The following is a 16370-nucleotide window of genomic DNA, read 5'->3' on the forward strand; positions in this document are numbered from 1 at the left end:
GGGTCCACATCGCCTACAGGATAAAGTCCATCAATTTCTATCCAACTCTGGTCCTGCCTGACTTTTTACTATTTATTTCTATTTATTAATTGTTTATTTGGGTCTTCATTGGAGCACTTAGGATTTTTATCTGCAGCATGTGAACTCTTAGTTGTGGCATGTGGGACCTAGTTCCCTGTCCAGGGATCAAACCCAGACCCCCTACACTGGGAGAGTGGAGTCTTAGCCACTAAATCACCACGGAGGTCCCCAGCCTAACATTTTAGAGCTTATCACTCTGCACGCTAAGCTTTAGGCTTTGGTTTTTTGCTGTTCCTTCTGCTTGTACAGCCCTGCATATTCTATGCTCCTCAGATCCCAACCTTTCCAAGAAGCCTTCCTTAATTCTCCAATCTTCCTCCCCACTCACCAAAATTAACAGTATCAAGTGACTTTCTTCTGTGCTCCCATAGCATTTTGCTCACACCCATCTTAAAGCACATAATCTCCACATGAATAATAACTATGCAAGCATCTGCTCCTTCTCTATAGTCAAAGATTTCTGCAGAGTCTTCGGTGTCTTAGTGACTTCAGTCCCTAGCAATACTTAACCATATGCCAAATACCTAGTATACTCACATCGAAATACAAATGAAAGAAACAATCAAATGAATGCAATTTAAAGAAATTAGAACTGGAAAACAAGAAACTATCTTCTGTAGCACTGGATGATCTACATCCAGTTAATCTGGAAGGCAAATGCCAGGGGTGGCTTCTGTGCACAGGGAAACAGTTTCTCTGAGTCATAGTGCCCACTGACCACAGTTTTTAAATCCTAGGGCATCCATAGGAACCTTCCTATTTACCATGCTGGCACCCACAAACCCTATCACCTCTTCTAGAAGAAATGGAGAGAATTCTACACTCTTTCAGATGACATTTTGAAAAACACATACCAGGCAAAGATGAGAGCATAGGAGATGCCAGGATGCTACAATCAAATGTTCGAAATATTTTTTTAAACCCAGTGAAGTTGAAGGGAATGCAAGGACCAAGAGAGAATAAAGCGGTGCAGTTAAAAGGAGTCTCTCTGATCTCAAAAACATTTAAGGGTTTAGACAGACTTGAAAGGAAAGCTCACCAATCTACTATATTACCATGAATTGCAGAGACTTCAGGGACTTTTAGAAGTCATTTGATTCAAATCTTGGCCTCTAGAAAAAAAAGATTCCCATTGCACCACCTTCCATTCCTGATGTAAACAAGGCTTACCATGGCCAGAGAAACCTCAGCTGTACCTGAGTAATCTGTGCCAATCAGTTCTTTCTTATATACCTACATTTTATCTTGCTGATACAGAAATACACAGCCACTTCCCCTCATGGCAGCTTCAGTGGATATTAAAAAAAAAGTTAAATTTGGTCTCCATTATGCCCCTAATAATTTCCTTTTAAGGGAGAATAAGATACTCTCTATTGCTACAAAATGCATATGTTGATGCTATATTTATGGTACCCAAGCAATGTCTGTTTACTATATCATGTCAGAGCCTGATTTTATTTTAGATGGTTTTCTTTGTGACTCACTGTCTATTGGAGACTCAAGTTATCCACAGTTAGAAAGTCTACAAGAACCCCCCCGACCTGGGGACTGTCCATTTCTGACATTTCATATTATAAAAAAATCCAAACACTGAGAGCAGCCCAAACTTATCTAGTAAATAAAAACTCAAGGGTTATTAGTACTATTTGTCAATCACAGGACTTTTTAAGAATGGAGTGCATCCATCTCTAATTACTATGTCAACTTAGAGAGGGTGGGTGTGTGTTTAAATAGCCCTCGTGCTTAGCACAGCAAGCAGTAAACACTGTTTGGTTCTGATAATGAAGGAGGAGAGAAAAAGAAGGAATTCTGGCTTGCATGTGATTACTTTAATAAAAATATAAAAGAGACTGATAATAGAGGGGAAGGAGGGCTGACTAGGAGCAAACAAGAACTATATACTCCAGAAAGAGCAAATATGTTTAGACAGAGAAGCAAAAGAGTAGAAGTAGAAAGAAGACAAAAATTACCACAGATACAAGCCCAAACTATTAATTCAAAAAAATCTCACATGCTGGCATATTTTTTTCTCTTCAATTTTCTGTAATAATCTTACTGTAAAGACTTTCTAACTGAATTGATGTCTGCAACAAGAACATAAATAACCATACACCTCAGCAAGAAATGGTACATAGTGACAGGCGTCTCCCACGCAGGTGTCCCAGGTCAGAATGAATCTAACAGAAGTAACCAGGGCTGATTTTCATGCCTTTCAAATAGTTAGGTTAGTCAACCCAGCTTCTAAAAACAAGCGGATCTAATAGGACAAGGAGTTTGGGGTTTTGTTTTTCCATTTTTCACTCTTTAAATCTAGCGCTACCTATGAAAGCGGCAGCATCAAGACATCTGAAAGCACATTTACTGCAGCACTCAGATCTGAAACCAAGGACTCAAGGATGAAAAGCAGAGGAGCAGGAGGTGCCCCTTCAGCTCTGTCGGCTCTGTCCAGATGGTGAGCTCCCCAAGGGCAAGCTCTGTCCTGCCCCTGATTTGAAAGGGCAAGGCAGAGAAACGTGTTAATTGCTTGGCTCCCTGCTGTTATTTTGACACAAATCCTTCAGGGCCAAGGCCAGTCCCAGAAAAAAAGAATTGATCTCTAAGACACAAATTCAGGCTTTAGGCTACCTATGTGGAAGAACAAATGTCAGGGTCTGGGTGGGACGATAGAAAGTGGGTTAGATGAAAGTATTATTAAGGAATGCTGAGTGGTAAGAACAACTCACTAACCAGCAAGGTAATGTGCGATCTTAGGAGGCTGCAGAAAATTCCTTGATGCCCAAGAATTTTCCACATTCAAAGCTTCTTTCTGAAGACTATACTTTCAGAAATCCTTTCTACTGTCACATACACACTACTATATAGAAAAAAACTAATCAAGACCTATTGTATAGCACAGGGAACTCTACTCCAAACTCTGCAATGGCCTAGATGGGAAAAGAAGCTTAAAAAGAATGGAAATATGCGTACATATAATAGATTCACTTTACTGTACACCGGAAACTAACACAGTATTGCAAATCGATTATACTCCAATAAAATTAAAAACAAAAATAAAAAATCTTCTTTCTAAAGAGACAGATGCACAAAATAGATCAACCAAAAAATATACAACTGGAGCATCAGAATAGATGTTTTTCTCCTGAGGCACTATAGCTTCACCAATATTTTAAAGCCATTACAAAAAATAGTGTGACTATATATTACCCTGCTTTTAAGCTTCTAAGTGACAGAATAACTCTGCCCAAAAGGTGGCAAAAGAAATAAAGAAATCTCCTTGGAAAGGAGGTGTCGAGGAGTTAAATCCTGACATCATAGCAAATCAGGGCCAGAGCTTGCTATAATTCAGTGTTTCCAATTAGCAGGCCTCTGCTTACGGTCAAGGTACATTGATTTCTAGGCTGCAAATACCACTTAACATTTTCAATTATTTTGAAAGGCCCAGGAGAAAATAAAGAAATAGCACTTACCTTTGACAATTTGCTTTGCACAAGCATTGTAAACTTGCTCTTGAGTCGTGCTGGGAGGCAACACTCTGTCGAAGACATACGGCTTTCCTTGCTAAAAAAGAAAGACAAAAGAAAGAGAGAGGTGGAAAAAAACACATTAGACATTCATGAATAAAAAGCACTAATATTAGTTAGACCATAGGCACTAAATCACCAATGCTACTTGTCAAGGCAACTCCTTACCAAGATGAGAAAATTTCATAGCATGAACGACACCTTCATTGTGTGTGTGTATACTGTATGCTGAGATCAGAGAGGAGAAAGGAAAATGTTTTTTGTTTTTTTTTTCACTTGAAGCACTTTTTCCGATGAAAGACTGGTTGACACATTCATTCATTATTTAAATAAATATTTAGTTACGGAGAGCTTCTTCTGAGCCAGGCATAGACTAGATGCTAACCAAATCAGAAAACAGCCCTTCCTGGAGAGCATCAATTAAGCATGACAGATAGCTAATAAGCAAGGAAACAAACACACAGGAAAATGCAAAATGCCTGGGTATAAATTAATGGGACAGACGGGACATGAAGGCCTCTGTGAAGCAGCACCGCTTAAGCGGATCTTGAAAGGCTCAGGAAGGCTGAGGCATGGGAGGAATAACAGAGGCAAAGGGTGGAGCAGACAGCAAGGGCCTGGAGTGCTCAAGGAACTAGCACAGGGGTCTCCAACTTTTTTGGCACCAGGGACTGGTTTTGTGTAAGACAGTTTTTCCATGGACCATGGAGGGGGGTGGGGGATGGTTTGGGGATGATTCAAATGTATTACATTTATCGTGCATTCTATTTCTATTATTATTACATCAGCTCCACTTCAGATCATCAGGCATTAGATCCCAGAGGTTGGGGTCCCATGACCTAAAGGGTGGACAAGAGGAGATGGAAAGGCAACGGGGAGCCAGTGCATGCCAGATAGCTAGCCAGGGTTGTAACACACTTGGATTTTATTCACTAGAAAGATGCCATGATCAGATTTAAGAAGCTGCTCTTAATAGCCAGATATTATTGTTCTCTGTCCCAGATTATTCTAGTGTTTTTTTCACATGCACAGGTGGTACCTTAACTGTGCAGATGCTTTGGAGAAAAGGGGGGCATCTATAAAGTAAGGGCTTCAATAGTGGCTCAGATAGTAAAAAATCCACCTGCCAACACAGGAGACCCACGTTTGATCCCTGGATTGGGAAGATCCCCTCAGAGAAGGAAATGGCACCCCACTCCAGTATTCTTGCCTGGAGAACGCCATGGACAGAGGAATCTGGAGGGCCACAGTCCATGGGGTCACAAAGAGCTGGACATGAAGAGTGCTACTGATACATACACTATAAAGAGAGTCACGTGCGTTCCCCAGCTGTGGGCTCTGGGATTTGGCCCCACGGTGCTGGGCTGTGTGCAACTGAGAAGGGTCAGAGGGAAGGGAAGAGGTTCTGCGGTGCTGCTACGTAAGCCCCAAGCCCCGATTCTCTGCCTCTCAGCATTCCGCAGGCAACTACTGGAAGTTTCTGTGCCAGGCACTGCACTCTGGGAAGGCGGGAGGAGGACAGACAGGACCTTTTCCCCAGATAGCCCCCATCATAGCACTTTACCCAACAATACCTCCCTTCCCACAGCCCGCTCCACCCAGGCAGCCCTTCACCTTCATTTTCCCCAAGTACGTGCGGCAGCAAGGACAGGAGCAGCGAAGGGAGAGAAGGAGAGAGCCCAGAGCCTCCTGCACTCTCACCCCGCATCTCCACACGTGGCTCTGGATGCCAGGAACCACCCAAAGCCAGTCTGACACCTCAAAAAGATAACTGCTCATGAGGGATCCGAGGACAAGGCTTGTGATATCCTATAACCTTCACACAAAAGGAGGCATGCAAGCGTCAGACTGGCTTAACCTTTCTCTCACTCCTTTATGACTGGGGAAGCCACACACCAGTGAGGCCCTATGTGTTACGGCCGTGCTTGCGCTTCAGCCAACAAGACAGTGCCAACCAGGTAGACAAGCTACTTCCAGCCTAGTCTTGGGAAAAAGAAAATGGAGAATTTTGAGGTACCATCAAAGGTTGCACTTCACAAAGAGCAGAGCCAGCCATTCTGTTAAAATTATGCAAAGGGATTATTTCCTGATGCTTTGTTCCCAGTGAGTCTCATTTGATCAGTGAACCAAGTATTTGGCTTAATAATCAAGAGAATATTCCTCACCACAATCTATTGCCAGTGATCAGCCTACCACATTCTTAACAGATTTACCTATTTGTAAAATTCAACTAAATGTCAGTAGGGTGAATGTTTGCATAAACATTTACAGAGTTTGCCTAAGTATGTGTCATCCACTAAACCTGGAAAGAAAACGCAGCTCTGCTTAATCTAAAACAAATCCATTATTCCTCCAAACTTAATGAAAGTAGCCAAAATAAACTGTCTTCTTTACAGCATGATTCGGTTTTAGGTTTTACAGAAAATGCACTGGACACAGCAAGGAAAAGGACCTATCATAGTATATGGTGCAAAAATAGGACTCACCAAGTGTGCCCTTTAAAATGCTGGTTGCGTACATTGCGCATTCGCTTTAAGAGAGGTTCAGTTCAGTCGCTCAGTCGTGTCCACCTCTTTGCGATCCCATGAACCACAGCACGCCAGGCCGCCCTATCCATCACCAACTCCCAGAGTTCACTCAAACTCACACCCATCGAGTCAGTGATGCCATCCAGCCATCTCATCCTCTGTCGTCCCCTTCTCCTACTGCCCCCAATCCCTCCCAGCATCAGAGTCTTTTCCAATGACTCAACTCTTCGCATGAGGTGGCCAAAGTACTGGAGTTTCAGCTTTAGCATCAGTCCTTCCAAAGAAATACCAGGGTTGATCTCCTTCAGAATGGACTGGTTGGATCTCCTTGCAGTCCAAGGGACTCTCAAGAGTCTTCTCCAACACCACAGTTCAAAAGCATCAATTTTTCAGCGCTCAGCTTTCTTCATAGTCCAACTCTCACATCCGTACATGACCAATGGAAAAAACATAGCCTTGACTAGATGGACCTTTGTTGGCAAAGTAATGTCTCTGCTTTTGAATATGCTATCTAGGTTGGTCCTAACTTTCCTTCCAAGGAGTAAGCGTCTTTTAATTTCATGGCTGCAATCACCATCTGCAGTGATTTTGGAGCACAAAAATATAAAGTCTGACACTGTTTCCACTGTTCCCCCTTCTATTCCCCATGAAGTGATGGGACCAGATGCCATGATCTTCGTTTTCTGAATGTTGAGCTGTAAGCCAACTTTTTAACTCTCCTCTTTCACTTTCATCAACAGACTTTTTAGTTCCTCTTCACTCTCTGCCATAAGGGTGGTGTCATCTGCATATCTGAGGTTATTGATATTTCTACCAGCAATCTTGATTCCAGCCTGTGCTTCCTCCAGCCCAGCATTTCTCATGATGTACTCTGCATATAAGTTAAATAAGCAGGGTGACAATATACAGCCTTGACGTACTCATTTTCCTATTTGGAACCAGTCTGTTGTTCCACGTCCAGTGCTAACTGTTGCTTCCTGACCTGCATAGAGGTTTCTCAAGAGGCAGGTCAGGTGGTCTGTATGCCCATCTCTTTCAGAATTTTCCACAGTTTATTGTGATCCACACAGTCAAAGGCTTTGGCATAGTCAATAAAGCAGAAATAGATGTTTATCTGGAACTCTCTTGCTTTTTCCATGATCCAGCAGACGTTGGCAATTTGATCTCTGGTTCCTCTGCCTTTTCCAAAACCAGCTTGAATATCTGGAAGTTCACAGTTCACGTAATCCTGAAGCCTGGCTTGGAGAATTCTGAGCATTACTTTAGTAGCATGAGAGATGAGTGCAATTGTGCGGCAGTTTGAGCATTCTTTGGCATTGCCTTTCTTTGGGTTTGGAATGAAAACTAACCTTTTCCAGTCCTGTGGCCACTGCTGAGTTTTCCAAATTTGCTGGCATATTGAGTGCAGCACTTTCACAGCATCACTTTCAGGATTTGAAACAGCTCCACTGGAATTCCATCACCTCCACTAGCTTTGTTCAGAGTGATGCTTTCTAAGGCCCACTTGACTTCACATTCCAGGATGTCTGGCTCTAGGTGAGTGATCACACCATTGTGACTATCTTGGCCATGAAGATCTTTTTTGTACAGTTCTTCTGTGTATTCTTGCCACCTCTTCTTAATATCTTCTGCTTCTGTTAGGTCCAGACCATTTCTGTCCTTTATCGAGCCCATCTTTTCATGAAATGTTCCCTTGGTATCTCTCATTTTCTTGAAGATATCTCTAGTCTTTCCCATTCTGTTGTTTTCCTCTATTTCTTTGCATTGATCACTGAAGAAGGCTTTCTTATCTCTCCTTGCTATTCTTTTGGAACTCTGCATTCAAATGGGTATATCTTTCCTTTTCTCCTTTGCTTTTTGCTTCTCCTCTTTTCACAGCTGTTTGTAAGGCCTCCTCAGACACCCATTTTGCTTATTTGCATTTCTTTTTCTTGGGGATGGTCTTGATCCCTGTCTCCTGTACAATGTCACGAACCTCCGTCCATAGTTCATCAGGCACTCTATCAGATCTAGCCCCTTAAATCTATTTCTCACTTCCACTGTATAATCATAAGGGATTTGATTTAGGTCATACCTGAATGGTCTAGTGGTCTTCCCTACTTTCTTCAATTTCAGTCTGAATTTGGCAATAAGGAGCTCATGATCTGAGCCACAGTCAGCTCCCGGTCTTGTTTTTACTGACTGTACAAAGCTTCTCCATCTTTGGCTGCAAATAACATAATCAATCTGATTTTGGTGTTGACCATCTGGTGATGTCCATGTGTAGAGTTCTCTCTTGTGTTGTTGGAAGAGAGTGTTTACTATGACCAGTGCATTTTCTTGGCAAAACTCTATTAGCCTTTGACCTCCTTCATTCCATATTCCAAAGCCAAATTTGCCTGTTACTCTAGGTGTTTCTTGACTTCCTACTTTTGCATTCCAGTCCCCTATAATGAAAAGGACATCTTTTTTGGGTGTTAGTTCTAAAAGGTCTTGTAGGTCTTCATAGAACCATTCAACTTCAGCTTCTTCAGTGTTACTGGTTGGGGCACAGATTTGGATTATTGTTATATTGAATGGTTTGCCTTGGAAACAAACAGAGATCATTCTGTCGTTTTTGAGATTGCATCCAAGTACTGCATTTCGGACTCTTTTGTTGACCATGATGGCTACTCCACTTCTTCTGAGGGAGTCCTCCCCGTAGTAGTAGACATAATGGTCATCTGAGTTAAATTCACCCATTCCAGTCCAATTTAGTTCGCTGATTCCCAGAATGTCAACGTTCACTCTTGCCATCTCGTTTGACCACTTCCTATTTGCCTTGATTCATGGATCTGACATTTCAGGTTCCTATGCAATATTGCTCTTTACAGCATTGGACCTTACTTCTATCACCAGTCACATCCACAGCTGGGTATTGTTTTTGCTTTGGCTCCATCCCTTCATTCTTTCTGGAGTTATTTCTCCACTGATCTCCAGTAGCATATTGGGCACCTACTCACCTGGGGAATTCCTCTTTCAGTATCCTATCATTTTGCCTTTTCATATGGTTCATGGGGTTCTCAAGGCAAGAATACTGAAGTGGTTAGAAATCTCTAACTCCTCATTTCAATAATATCACATTTATCAAGTGACAAACATATAATACAATGATTTTCCATAAGCAAAAGTTAATTCCCAAATAGAAACTGCCTTTGAGAACAGATAAAATTTAGAAAATGATTTGTTATGAAACTTATCTTGTCAGGATCAGAGCATAAATTAGTTAAAATTGTAAGCACTTCTATGTGCTTTTTCATACACTGAGTCGGTCATAGCCTTTTATTTTAGGTGAACCTTAAAGTCGAGGAACTAGAATCTGGATTAGAATTTAGTTACTGATTATTTTCAAGAACTGATTTATGGCATAGTGTACCAGCTGTATACATTTAAGCAACAATAACAACTAACTCATCATTGTTATTTTAGTAGAGGAATGAAAATCTCACAATTCCTGGTTGAGACTGCAGCAAAGACCCCTAGGAAACCAGAGTCTCCCTGTTTCTGGGGGAGTCTCCCTGTTTCAGAGTCTCCCACAATAGCTGAGGGTTTCAGTGGGCAGGCAGTGGGCCCAGCCTGCTTCAGCCGTCACTGTTTGCAGCTGCAGAATAAATTTTTGCATTTACATTTTAATATGGGTCTGGGTGCTAACATTTGAGCCTGAATGACTAGGTTGCCATTTACTCCTTCCAGAGACACTCCTTTCCAGGCATCTATTTACCGCATGGTCCTCTGAGACTTCTCTGGCTACTCTGTCCGTGTCCTTTGCTGACATCTCTTCTAGACTTCTAAGTGACAGTGTGTCTGGCCCCAGACCTCAGCCTTCTCTCTATAATTCAAATGAACATGTCAGCCTTCAAATCTCGCCCAAGCTCCAGATTCATACACTCAGTCGCCTGCTGGACATTTCCATTTGATGTCCATTAGCCATCTCAAGCTTAACTGGCCAAAAAAGGACCATCAAGCCCTCTATATCTGAATAAGAATTGCACCACTAATCACCCAGTACTCAGGTCAAAATCATTTATTATGTCCCACAGATTCCATATCCAAAATACAACCCAAATTCTATCACTTCTCACCATCTGGACCGCACAACCCCAGGCCATGCCATTATCATTCTCATCAAGACCACAGCTTTAGTCTCCTGACCAGTCTCCCTGCCTCCATTCTTGCTCCAAACAATCCAATGTTCACTTAGCAGTCAGAGTGAGCTTTTGAAATCGATAAACCAAATGACCCCATCTCCCTTAAAACTCCCCAGTGGCTCCTATTAGACTAGACCCTTAGCTCCCTGCACTCTCCTCCATCTTACTACAGTGTAGCCCGCTGGACTTCCTTCTGTACCTTGTTTATTCCTCAGCTCAGAGCCTTTGCTCTTAACGCTTCCTTTTTCCTGGAATTCTCTCACTGCAGATCTTCACTGCGCTCACCACAGGTCTTCATTTGACTGTCTTTACCACCTTCCAGACGTCACCTCCAAATTCTCCTTTGAAGGCTTCCATGGCCCTAACAAAAGCGACTGTACCCGACCCCGACATCGGTTTCTATCACATTACTCTATTTGGTTTGCTCCACAGCAATTACTATGTGACCCATTTTCAACCAATCAAATGGACCCCTACTATTAAACCATCTAACCAGCTAACACAGAAGCCACACAAATGCCAAAACCTAAGTGCAGGATATGCAAAGCTGCTGCAATATATGAAAGGAATCTGGGTGGGACTCATACTCCACATACATTACAACTGAAAATGAAGTAACCCAGCTTTGCCATGAAAGCCTTTCGCGGAGCAGTGCTAACTGCATGGAAGCAGTGTAGCTAAATAACTTACCAAGATCACACACAAAAAAATAACAGCAGATGGTTCTTACACTTTTATAGTTGAAATTAAAAAAAAAAAATCAAGCCACCAGAATTCCTATCAAGTTGTTGGGAGCAAAGTGTCTATGAACCATATGGCCTGTCTATTAATACCCCAACCTGGAAGGAATATTACTACTGGAGACAGAGGAAAGCAAAGACCCCTTTAAAGATTTAGAAAATCAGCACCAGAAGGAAGGTGAAGGAAACTGAAATTAATTATCCCCAAGAAGAGATAATCAAGAGGTAATCCTTGACAACAACAACAACAAACAAACAACCCAATTAAAAAATAGGCAGAAGACCTAAGAGACATTCCTCCAAAGAAGAAATACAGATGGAAAACAGGCACATAAAAGGATGTTCCGCGTTGCTGCTTATTAGAGAAATGCAAATCAAAACTACAGTGAGGTGCCACCTCACACTGTTCAGAATGGCCATCATCAAAAGGGCTATAAACAATCAATGCTGGAGAAGGTGTGGAGGAAAGGGAACCCTCCTGTACTACTGGTGGGAATGTAAGCTGGTACAGCTACTCTGGAGAACAGTCTGGAGGTTCCTCAGAAAACTAAAAATAGATCCAGCAATTTCAGTTCTGGGCATATAACCAGACAAAACCATAATTCAACAAGATACACGAGGGACTCCCTGGTGGTCCAGTGGCTAAGACGGAGCTTCCAACGCAGAGGAGCATGGCGGGTCCCACATGCCACAACCAAAGATCTCGAATGCTGCAACGAAGATCGAAGACTGTGCGTGCTGCAATCCGAGACCCAGCAGAGCCTAAATAAATAAACAGGTATTTTTTAAAAAGATACATGCACTCCTGTGTTCACAGCAGCACTATTCACTGACATCGAAACAACCTTAATGCCCATGGACGAAGAATGGATAAAGAAGATATGGTACATACGTTGGGCTTTCCAGGTGGCGCTAGTGGTGAAGAACCCGTCTACCAGTGCAGGAGATGTAAGAAACGTGAGTTCCATCCCTGGGTCAGGAAGATCCCCTGGAGAAGGATATGGCGATCCACTCCAGTACTCTTGCCCGGAGAATCCCATAGACAGAGCAGCCTGGAGAGCTACAGTCCATAGTGTCGCAGAGTCAGACATGACTACAGCGACTTAGCGTGCGTGCATGCGTAGTACATACATACAATGGCATACTCCCCAGTCATTTAAGAAGAATGAAATAATGCCATTTGCAGTGACATGGATACAATTAGAGATTATTGTACTACGTGTAGTAAGTCAGAAAGACAAATACCATATGATATATGTAGAATCTAAAAGATGACACAAATGAACCTGCCTATGAAACAAAGAAAACCAAGGACATAGAGAATAGATTGGCAGCTGCCAGCAGGGAGGAGGGCAGGAGAGCGGAGGACTGGGAGTTTGGGATTAGCAGATGCAAACTGGTATATACAGAATGGCTAAACAGCAAGGTCCTACTATATAGCACAAGGAACTATATTCAATATCCTGTGATGAGCCATAATGGAAAAGAATATGAAAAAAAGTATATATATATATACATAAAACTGAGTCACTTTGCTATATAGCAGTAATTGACAAAACACTGTAATTCTACTTTACTTCAAAGAAATTAATTTTTTAAAAGAGATAATCTAACAAGATTATTAACATTTTTATTAGCATATTATCTAATAACAAGATTATTGGTCTTTCTGAGACCAAGAGTAGTGACCAAAGTTGGGGGGCGGGGGGCAGTGGCAATGACTTACATGATTTTTCTTCTATCTTTAAGAAAGAAAGAAAAAGGAAGAAAAAAAAATTTCCCCAGCAAGATTAAAACTCACTCTGTGGAATTATCTTCAGACACTGAGTAGAGGAAGTGATTACTAAGAATAATCACTGGGACTTCCTGGTGGCCTAGTGGTTAAGAATCCACCTTGCAATGTCAGGGACGTGGGTTCAATTCCTGGTCAGGGAATTAAAAGCCCACATGCCACGACTAGAGAATCCACGGACCACATTAAAAGATCCCACATGATGCAATGAAGACCCAATGCAGCCAAACAAATAACTATTTATAAAAAGAGAGAGAGAGAGAGAATAATCACTCCCTCTCTGTCTCAGGTGTTTGTGTAACTTCATTCCTGAAAGTACAGAAGATGAGAAGTTTTCCCTTCACTGACCACCTTCTCATTAATGTCCACCAACACCACCACCAAACACTAGGATCCAAATGCTTTTATATTTTATCTCATTTAATTCTCACACCAACTCCATGAGATACGTATTATTCAGTTCAGTTCAGTCACTCAGTCATGTCCAACTCTGCAACCCCATGGACGGCAGCATGCCAGGCCTCCCTGTCCATCACCAAGTCCCAGAGTTTACTCAAACTCATGTCCATTAAGTCAGTCATGTCATCCAACCATCTCATCCTCTGTTGTCCCCTTCTCCTCCCGCTTTCAATCATTTCCAGCATCAGTCTTTTCAAATGAGTCAGTTCTTTGCATCAGGTGGCCAAAGTATTGGAGTTTCAGCTTTAACATCAGTTTTTCCAATGAATATTCAGGACTGATTTCCTTTAGGATGGACTGGTTGGACCTTCTTGCAGTCCAAGGGACTCTCAAGAGTCTTCTCCAACATCACAGTTCAAAAGCACCAAATCTTTGGTGCTCAGCTTTCTTTATAGTCCAACTATCACATCCATACATGACTACTGGGAAAATCATAGCCTTGACTAGAGGAAACTTTGTTGGCAAACTAATGTCTCTGCTTTTTAATATGCTGTCTAGGTTGGTCATAACTTTTCTTCCAAGGAGTGTCTTTTAATTTCATAGCTGCAGTCACCATATGCAGTGATTTTAGAGCCCTCCAAAAATAGTCTCTCACTGTTCCCAGTGTTTCCCCATCTATTTGCGATGAAGTGATGGGACTGGATGCCATGATCTTAGTTTTTTGAATGCTGAGCTTTAAGCCAACTTTTTCACTCTTTCACTTTCATCAAGAAGCTCTTTGGTTCTTCTTCCCTTTCTGCCATAAGGGTGGTGTCATCTGCATATCTGAGGTTATTGATATTTCTCCCAGCAATCTTGATTCCAGCCTGTGCTTCCTCCAGCCCAGCATTTCTCATGATGTACTCTGCATATAAGTTGAATAAGCAGGGTGACAATATACAGCCTTGACGTACTCCTTTTCCTATTTGGAACCAGTCTGTTGTTCCACGTCCAGGTCTAACTGTTGCTTCCTGACCTGCATACAGATTTCTCAAGAGGCAGGCCAGGTGGTCTGGTATTCCCATCTCTTCCAGAATTCTCCACAGTTTGTGGTGATCCACATAGTCAAAGGCTTTGGCATAGTCAATAAAGCAGAAATAGATGTTTTTCTGGAACTCTCTTGCTGTTTTTTTGATTATCTAACGGATGTTAGCAATTTGATCTTTGGTTCTTCTGGCTTTTCTAAATCCAGCTTGAACATCTGAAGTTCACAGTTCACATACTGTTGAAGCCTGGCTTGGAGAATTTTGACCATTACTTTGCTAGTGAGATGAGTACAATTGTGTGGTAGTTTGAGCATTCTTTTTTTTAGTTTTTCTAGTCCCCCGGTCCTGGATGCAGGAATCTGGTCGAAGGGCCCTCAGCCTGAGCTGAGGATTAGAGACTGATCACCTCCTCTTGGCAGAGAACTCAAATTCTGGTTCTGGTCTGGTCTGATTTCTGGTAGGGCCGAGTTCCAGTCCTCACTTCTCTGGAGGCCCAGGGAAAAGTCCCATAATGCCTGGGTATCTGTAGGTGGCAGGAGATGTCTGTAAGGCCACCCCATTTGCACCCCCCTCCCGCCTCCTCCCTCTTCTTCTTTCAACCTGGCTTCCTTTCCTCCCTTGAAATCTTTGATGTTAGTACTTGGATTCTTGTATTTAAGGGCTTCCCTGGTGGTGCAGAGGTTAAAGCGTCTGCCTGCAATGTGGGAGACCTGGGTTCGATCCCTGGGTCGGGAAGATCTCCTGGAGAAGGAAATGGCAACCCACTCCAGTAGTCTTGCCGGGAGAATCCCATGGACGGAGGAGCTGGGTGGGCTACAGTCCACGGGTCACAAAGAGTCGGACACGACTGAGCGACTTCACTTTCACTTTGTGCATTCTTTGGCATTTCCTTTCTTTGGGTTTGGAATGAAAACTGACCTTCTCCAGTCCTGTGGCCATGGTTGAGTTTCCCAAATTTGCTGGCATACTGAGTGCAGCACTTTCACAGCATCATCTTTCAGGATTTGAAACAGCTCAGCTGGAATTCCAACACCTCCCTTAGCTTTGTTCATAGTGATGCTTCCTGAGGCCCACTTGACTTCACATTCCAGGATGTCTGGTTCTAGGTGAGTGATCACACCATTGTGATTATCTGGGTTGTGAGGATCTTTTTTGTACAGTTCAACTGTGTATTCTTGCCACCTCTTCTTAATATCTTCTGCTTCTGTTAGGTCCATACCATTTCTGTTCTTTATTATGCCGATCTTTGCATGAAATGTTTCCTTGGTATCTCTAATTTTCTTGAAGAGCTCTCTAGTCTTTCCCATTCTATTGTTTTCCTCTATTTCTTTGCACTGCTCACTGAGGAAGGCTTTCTTAGATATTATTAGCTGCCTTCTATAAACTGGAAAACTAAGGCCAAGGCCCACCATCAGCTCTGTCAGTCTGGAGAAATAACTTCAAGTCTCTGGTTTCAGGAATTCTTCCTTTATATTATGCCACTCTCCTAAATTGCTGATTAGTTACTGGAAAAGTAGGAGACACACGAAACAAAAGATGTTAGGACTGACATGAAAGACTGAAGCAAAGCGATTAACGAGGTAACAAAAGACAGCCAAACCACAGCAGCAGTCAAGACAGTGTTCACCATTAAGACGGGACTGACGGGAATCCAGTGAATAGAGAAGGGCTAAGACCGGGGAAGAACGTCAAGACTGGCAAGAAGGTGCTGGGCAAGCACACAGTAAGCCTTCTCTGCAAAAGAAGGAATTAAAAACAGACAAAAGCCAACCAGAGGCAAGGAAAAGGCAGATGTTAAGACTTGTTATGATAAGAAGGACTTACTCAGAAAATTTTTAGAATTTTTCAGAGCCAGTCCTTCCAGGTCATCCAAACCCAACACTGTCTTTTACAAATAAACAGGATTGGGAGAGCGTAGACGATCTGTGAAAGTTACCTAGTTAATTGGGTAGGTGGCAGGTCCGTCTAGAGGACAGACCTCCTGGCTCCCTGTCTTGTGTTCTGAGTTCTGGCTTTAGAATCAATTATTCTCTCTGAACATCAAAGAAACAACAAGCATGAGACTCTGGAACTTTCTTCCCCTGCTTTCCTTTCCATCATTTCTATACTATTTCCAAA

General features: G+C 42.4%; 1 protein-coding gene across 1 annotated transcript in view; it reads right to left on the bottom strand.

Moving 5' to 3' along the window:
- The window catches only part of KIF5C (kinesin family member 5C), a 164277-nt gene that overhangs the window by 101236 nt on the left and 46671 nt on the right, over positions 1-16370 (bottom strand). The window contains exon 2 of the mRNA XM_012137979.4: positions 3549-3639. Coding sequence (XP_011993369.2) covers positions 3549-3639 — 91 coding nt within the window. The remainder of the gene's footprint in view (positions 1-3548; positions 3640-16370) is intronic.

The sequence above is a fragment of the Ovis aries genome, chromosome 2 (assembly GCF_016772045.2).
Source record: "Ovis aries strain OAR_USU_Benz2616 breed Rambouillet chromosome 2, ARS-UI_Ramb_v3.0, whole genome shotgun sequence".
In the NCBI taxonomy this organism is placed as follows: domain Eukaryota; kingdom Metazoa; phylum Chordata; class Mammalia; order Artiodactyla; family Bovidae; genus Ovis; species Ovis aries.